Source organism: Phascolarctos cinereus, unplaced genomic scaffold (genome assembly GCF_003287225.1).
Source record: "Phascolarctos cinereus isolate Bilbo 61053 unplaced genomic scaffold, phaCin_HiC Scaffold_2;HRSCAF=192, whole genome shotgun sequence".
Lineage (NCBI taxonomy): Eukaryota > Metazoa > Chordata > Mammalia > Diprotodontia > Phascolarctidae > Phascolarctos > Phascolarctos cinereus.
The window spans coordinates 354,790,569-354,798,565 of NW_027555625.1; the positions used below are offsets into that span (position 1 = coordinate 354,790,569).

The window sequence follows — 7,997 nt, forward strand, 5'->3', positions numbered from 1 at the left end:
CCCTACGTCCTTCAAAATTCTACTGGAAACTCTCCTCAAAACCCAAACCATTCTGTTAACTCCATAAACTCAGTTTATATTACCTTAATTTTTACTGCCAAATTGCTCTGCAAAAGCACTGCACTTGCAATCTTCTAATTTGAGTTCCTATTGTGGTTCTGACTTTATTTTCACTTCACTTTACACTTCAACTCTCTGGACATCAGTTTCCTCATCTTAAAATGAGGGGCCTTCTGTCCTAGCTCCAAATTCTCTTATTTCAGCTGTTCAAAACTAGAGAGAGCTCCTCAAAAATGTGGTTGTCCCCTTGTCCTTCGTAGTATCCCTGAAACTCAATGCTCTGCCAATAAAACTATGACTTATTGGGTGACAACTTCTCTGAACCTCCATTTCCTCACCTATAAAATGGGAATAAATATTGTATACTACCTAAGACAGTTGTTGCAAGCACTTTATTTTAGAAATGTCAACTATTTATTATCCTCAAGAATTCTGGAATAACTGTTAGTCAATATATTCCAAATGGTAGAGTCAGCAAAAACAGGCTAAGGAACAAAATAGCATGGAGTAGCGGAAAACACACTAGACTCAGAGCAAGAACTGGTGTTGAGTCCTAGCTCTGGCCCTTGTCAGACCTGTGATTCTGGGTCTCAGTTTCCTCACCTGTAAAATGGAAACAGGAATGAATACTTGTACTACATAACTCAAAGGGCTGTGAGCCATGTTCTCAAACCTTTAAGTTCTATAAAAATGAATATATTATCCACACAAAAATAAACCCTAGAACCAAAATCATTTATAGTTCCAAGGCCACTTTCAAGACATGAAAGGCTATGAGTGCCCAAAGAAAATGAAATATTAGTCTCAACAAATGTGAATTCGGCTGCACAAGCATAACAGAAGTTCTGCAACTGAACTGCAAAGGAAAATTTAATGTGTTATGGAGAACAAATAGGTTTTTCACTGATTCAGTGAAAATGCACAGCAGCAATTGGCACAGAAAACAGTTCTTAGAATGTCCTGTGACCACTAGAAATCTGGCCCTTGGTTACACTTAATTAATGCCCTTGACAAAATTACTATGCTTTAATCTTTATCAAGTTACAGCAATATTTTCCCATATCCCTCACTATGTCTCATTCAAGGCAATGCCATTTTCTCCACTACTTCTGCAGACTTTTTTAGCAGTTATAAGAAAAAAATTAGCATGGTTTCAATTAGAAAAATGTTCTGGAGACTCTAAAGCACTACAGAAACATGAGTCAATTCAGTTCAACTAATGTGTGTTAAATATGTATATGTACAAGGCACTGTGCTTCAAAATGACAAAAGCTCCTGGGCTCAGGAGCCAACAGTATGACAGGAGGCAAGAAGATAAATCCCAGCCACGCAGTACCTGTGTCTTCCTGGGTAAGCCACTGCTACTCTTTAGGCTCGAGTTTTCCAACCTATAAAAAGAAGCGATCGCACTATAGTCTTTAAGGTTCCCCACGCAGCTTTAATTACCAAGAACTTGCGCACAAATGACTATGATGCAGGGTTAAATGTGACGAACACAAGGAAAAATCAGACAAAGCGCTATGACGAGTCTGAGGAGAAAAAGAGTATGTGTTAATAGGATCACAGATTTAAAACCAAACAAGTCCTCTGAGTCATCAAATCCACCCTCCTCATTTCACACATTAGCAAACAGAAGCCCAGAGAGGCAAAGCGATATGTGCCCAAGATCACAAAAGTAGTCAGTCAGTGGCAAAGACAGTACTCAAACCCAAGTCATCTGACTTCAAATTCTGAGTTCTTGCCATTGTACTGACTTCTTTTCCTCTCAATTAAACAAGAGAGGCATGCCTCCAGTAGTGGAAATAGCTCAAAAGGTAAGTGAATGTCAGAGGTGGAAAGTGCTCTTAATTTTGAATGATCATTGAATTTAAAGGATATAAAAGGCCTTGGGACTCAACAGCCTCAATTCCAGAAACTGGAATAAATCCCTCAACAAGCACTCTTAATCAGTATAGATACTGTGCCTGACACTGGAGATAAGAGCACAAAGAATGAAACAATCCCTAGCCGTAAGGAAATTACATTCTCATGGAGAAGGCAAATCCATACAGAGGAGAAATAACCTAAGTAGTTTGAGAGAAAGGGTACTAGCAGTTAGGGGTGGGAGGAAGATCAGCAGAGCATTAGTGTAGAAGACAGTACTAGAGCTGCATCTCGGAGAACGATGTTAAGTGAGGTGGAGAACATTCCAGGCATGGAAGGCAGAATGTCAAAAATGAACAAGAGTAGGAAAAGGCCAGGATGACTAGGTCGCAGACTGTGGGATGGAGAATAAAGTACACTGAGGGTAGAAAGATAGGTTGAGGCCAGGTAGCGAAAAGCTTTAAAAGCTAAGAAGAGATTATGCTTGACCCCAGAAGTAACAGGAAGCCACCAGAATTTGAGTGGTAGAGTGACACAGTCAAACGCATGCTTAAGGAAAATCACTAGGCAGCAGCATAGCACAGTGATGTCAAACTTAAATAGAATCTGGGCCAATGAACCATCATAAGGATCCTGGTGAGATAGAAATATATACACATATACTTACATATATGTATGTATAAATGTATATATACATACACATATATAAAGACAGAAAAACACATTATATTATTTGGTTTTTATTTATTTTATTTATATATTTTGTTAAATATTTCCCTGTTACATTTTAATTTGATTCTAGCTGCACTCACTTTGACACCTCCAGTATAAAGAACGTACTGATCAGGGAGGAGAGAGACTATTGCAGCAAGCCAGGCCAGTAGTGATAAGGGCCTGAACTAAGGTGGTAGTTAGGTGACTCCAGAGGTCAAACAGAAGAAATATTATGGATATAGAAATAGCAAGTTTTGGCAAGTGACTGGAGGGAGCTGAATCACAGTCCTGAAGTAAGAAGAATGGTGGTGCCTCTGATAGAAATAGTTGAGTTTCTCACTACTTTCCCTTTAAGAACTCTTCTATTTAAAAAAAAATACACCTTATTCCTCCATTCCATATAATTTGCTTATTAATTCATTATCCTCTGTGACTCTGGCAAGGGTTAATACCTTTTAACCAACCTCAGCAAGAGCCAAATTCATCATGAGTAATGAAGTCAGAGGATCTAGGCTCAAATCCAGCTCTAGAACCTACCACTTCTATGCAATTTGAGTCTCTGTAGGCCTCAGTTTCTTCATAAGATGAAGGTGCTGGACCAGATCACCTCTTGGGTCACTTCCAGCCCTAAATCTAAAATCCTACAACATACCCAAAATGCCTTTGGTCAAACAAAGGAGACTCAAGTTCAGAAAATAGAACTTAAATTTCTTAGTGGAATGTAATGTTCTCATTTTGTGCCAAATACATATAAAAGTTTGTTAAAATGAAGAAAGGGGAAAATGGGGAGACGCTGCACTAGAGAGAAGGGAGACAAAAAATAAATAAAGCAAGGATACAATACAGCCTTCTTCGTGGCGTTTAAGATCCTTACTGGCTGGGTAAACCTGGATAAATAAGCTTTTGGGCCTCATTTTCTTCCTCTGGAAAACAAGGGTAATACTCATACCAACTACCTCACAGCATTGCAAGGCTAGCACTTCGTAAATCTCAACCCACTGGGAGAAAAAAAAAACAGTAATTCAACAATTACTGTTGTAGTAAGAAACCAGAAGTAAGGTCAGTGCTAATCAATTGAAGAAGTAACTGAACAAAAATGTGGTCCATGAATGCAGTGACATGTAATTGGTATAAAAAAAAAAGCCTAACATCATATAAGTCACTCTCCAACTGATAAATGGTCAAAGGATATGACCAGGCAATTTTCAGATGAAGAAATTAAAGCTATCCATGGTCATATGAAAAAATGCTCTAAATCACTATTGAGTAGAGAAATGCAAATCAAAACAACTCTGAGGTACCATATCACACCTACCAGATTGGCCAACATGACAAAACAGGAAAATGATAAATGTTGGAGATGTGGGAAAACTGGAACACTAATGCATTGTTGGTGGAGTTGTGAACTGATCCATTTTGGACAGCAATTTGGAACTATGCCCAAAGGGCTATAAAAATGTACATACCCTTTGATCCAGCAATAGCACTTCTAGGGCTGTATCCCAAAGAGATCATACAGATGAGAAAGGGACTCATATGCACAAAAATATTCATAGCAGCTCTTTCTGGGGTGGCAAAGAATTGGAAATTGAGGGGAAATTGGAGAATGGCTGAACAAGATGTGCTATATGAATGTAATGCAATACTATTGTGCTATAAGAAATGATAAGCAGGCAGACTTCAGAAAAACCCGTAAAGACTTGTATGGACTGATGCTGAGTGAAGTGAGAAGAACCAGGAAAACACTGTACACAGAAACAGCCACAGTGTGGGATGACTAAGGTTGATAGACTTAGCTCTTCCAGCAATGTAAAGATCTAAGACAACTCCAAAAGTCTCATGATGGAAAATGCTATCCACATCCAGAGAAAGAACTACGGAGTTTGAATGCAGATCAAAACATAACTATCTGTTTTTTTTTTCCCTTCTGTTTTGTTTTGTTTCTTCTTTCTGGTGGTTCGTCCTATTGGTTCTAATTCTTCTTTACAATATTACTAATGTGAAAATATGTTTAACAGGAATGTATATGTACAGCCTATTATCAGATTGCATGCCGTCTTGGAAAGGAAGGTGGGGAGGGAGGGGGGATTTAAAACTCAAAAGCTTTTGGAAGTTATGATTGAAAACTAAAAATAAATTAATTTTTTTAAAAAAGCCCAATATTAGTATTCAGAAAAACTTGGCTAGACTACTATTAACTGACAAAGCCAGTGAAGGAAGCAGAAAGAAGAGAACGCTATCCACAATGCCCATAGGGAAGCAACTCAAAAAAAAAAAAAGTCAGAATCCAAGCCAATAAGATGTTGATCCTGGGCCTGTGAAGCTGAAGTAAATCCCCTGATTTCCTTAGAGTGATGGAGCACTTGAGAAACACATGTTGTAACTAGACATGGTCAATATCTTAGTTGGTTTGGCTTAATTATACTTCTTTATTATAGGGGATTACTAAGAATGATAGATGGGAAAACGAAAAGGAAGGTAATAAACAAAACTTCAAAGAAAAATAGGTTACCATTGTTCACTCCCTCCATTGGGGAGTTCTTTCCCTTTTTTAGGTCTCCCCCAAATACATAACCCCTCCCCATTTCTAAAAAAGGGTTCCGAGTGGAGGGTTCCCCGGGCCCCTTACCCGCCAACCACCGGGGAGGTCACGGCTCGAGCATGAGCCTGTCTGCTGCCAACGCTGCCACCCGCTGCCGATGCCGCCTGGTCACTCCGGGGGTGGTCGCCGAGCCTCCTCTCTGCTCCTCGCCTCCGCCTGAGTCAGGGCCTCGGCCTCGGCCTCCATCTCGGCCTGGGCCTGGGCATAAGCCTGGGGTTGAGCACGATGAGCCTGCGGCCCAAGCCCAGGAGGGCCAGCAGGAAAGGTGGGCGGAGACCCCAGGAGCTCCACATTGGCCACTGTCTTGCCGATGGTGAACCAGTCGTTGATCTGGTCGAGGGTCAGCTTGCGCAGCATGGTGGTGTCCGAGCGGACGGAGTCGCGGAGGCCCGTGGACCGAGCACGAGAGTGGACGCCCTCTGACCCCGCGGGCTTCGCCGAGCTTCCGGTAGGAACCAAAACCTGCGGGCGAAAGAAATACCAGGCTTCCAGCCCCGCCCCCAAGCCCCTCCCACCAGCCCCACCCCCTTCCAGTGGGGCGGAGCCCCTCCCCCAGCACGTGAGGCACCAGGTCCCTTCTAGTGCTGCGCTGGGACATTCCAGGGTTCAAAGAAGCCTCTTGGAGCTGGGAAACCCGGGAAATTCTGGCAGTGGGAAAAGATGTACAGAGGTGGTGGCTCCCAGCCCCATCGCTTCGAAGTTCACCTTCTTCACACCTGCGCTAGTGCATGCGCGCCCGCCCCCTCCCCCCACCAGGAACCACGTGCCTCTTGGTGCCACATTTTGAAACAAAGCTGGTATTCTCACTCTTACTGGTCCTTCCCTGTACACCAGAGTATGGTAATGTCCAAGCATGCTTCAGAGATAGCCGTGGGGCTTCCTGCCTTCATCCACAGTTACCCTGAGATGGAATTTAAATACACTCCAGGCGACAAGATTATTTTTTAAATTTTTTTTATTTTTAACATTAATTTTTAAAATTTTTGAGCTCTAAATTCTCTTCTTCCAGTTCCTTCCCCACACATTGTACAGGCAAGCAATATATCAATTATAATGTGAAATCATGCAAAATGTTTCCATATTAGCCGTGTTGAAAAAAAAATCATGGAAAAACAAAGTGGAAAAAATACTCCAATTTGCACTCAAAGTTCAGTTCTCTAGAGGCGGATGGCATTTTTCATCATGAGTCCTTTGTAATTGTATTGGATCATTGTATTGATCGGCAACATTCAATATAACTTAATTAAATATGTCGTAAGGACTTCCTATAGTATGATAATAAGGAGCCATTTATTTTGCTGTTGTTCAGTCATATTCAATTCTGTGACCTCATTTGCGGTTTTCTTGGCAAAAATACTGAAGTGATTTGCCATTTCCTTCTCCAGCTCATTTTAACAGATGAAGAAACTGAGGCAAACAGGATTAAGTGACTTACCCAGAGTTATACAGCAAGTAAGTGTCTGAAGCCAATTTTGAACTCAGGAAATTGAATCTTCTCACTTGAGACCTGGACACTGTTGGCCAACCACCTTACATATATATCCTTTGTATGGTTGATCTTATTTGATTAAAGGAAAGTGGCCAGTTTCCCCTCAAGCAAACCTGGGAAGCTCTACAGTGGCTACACCGTGGGGCTCCTCTGCCCACTCCCAAACTCTATTTGTATGACCCATGCAAATAGACACAACTACAATACAAAAGAAGTGATGATGCCACTTCTCCAGGAAGCCTTGACAAACACGCACATCTTGTGGATCATGACATCCTCCCCTCATCACATTTTCTTTGCAACATACTAAACCACTTAATAAGTGCTATTGTATAGGACAGTCATCTGTGAAAGGAGAATAATCCTTACCCTATGAAGCAACAAAGCTAGAGTGCCAGGCTCAGGAAGACCTGAGTTCAAATATGACCTCAGACACTTACCATTTGTGTGACCCTGGGCAAATCATTTAAACCTGTTTGCCTCATTTTCATCATCTGTAAAAATGAGCTGGAGATGGAAATGGCAAACCACTCTAGTATCTCTGCCAAGAAAATTAGCTGTCTGTCCTCTAAATGTGATATCCTTTTCCAATGGAAATACAAATTGAGGAACTGGATGCTATCAATATTGACATTCTCACTATAAATAAAATCAGAACACAAAAGGAAGTCAATAATAGAAAGATGACTTGTAGATTTTCCTTGACATGACAACAAACGAAAAACATAACAGAGTTGGATCAGTCACATAATTCAAAGGCAATAAGAAATATCATTTCATGGACTACTTAGTGATCTTATGTTTGAGTGCTTACAATAAGTATTTCTAAATGGACACCATGTAAATAATAGCAGTTTATATGCCCACATCTGTTAAAGAGAATTAATAATGATAGTAATAATTAACATTTATATAGCACTTACTGTTATGGAGGAGAATGGTGGAAGGTTATTAGCAGTATCGCCCTATAAAACAGCAAGAATCAGTGGAGAGAAAAGTGAACTTAAAGAAAGTTTGTTACGACTACAAAAAAAGAGATTAGAAAATGTACCTCCCTCTTTCCATTAGAAAGATGGAGTACCATGGGTATAGAAGGCCACTTGTGTTGTCAGAAATGATCAACATGAAAGTTTTGCCAAACTTTTCTTTTTTAATCTTTACTACAAGGAAAGGCTCCGAACTATAAAATGAGACTTCCACTTAACACGGTCACAGAGGAGCCCAGCTCTCCCACATATACTCTAGCACATACAGGGTATCCCAAAAGTT

General features: G+C 40.7%; 1 protein-coding gene across 1 annotated transcript in view; it reads right to left on the reverse strand.

The window, feature by feature from the left end:
- Positions 1–5,695, reverse strand: part of TDRD9 (tudor domain containing 9) — a 240,370-nt gene extending 234,675 nt beyond the window's left edge. Inside the window, 2 exon segments of the mRNA XM_078150388.1 lie at positions 5,267–5,352; positions 5,354–5,695. Coding sequence (XP_078006514.1) covers positions 5,267–5,352; positions 5,354–5,596 — 329 coding nt within the window. The 5' untranslated portion in view covers positions 5,597–5,695.
- Positions 5,696–7,997: the final 2,302 nt, after the last annotated feature.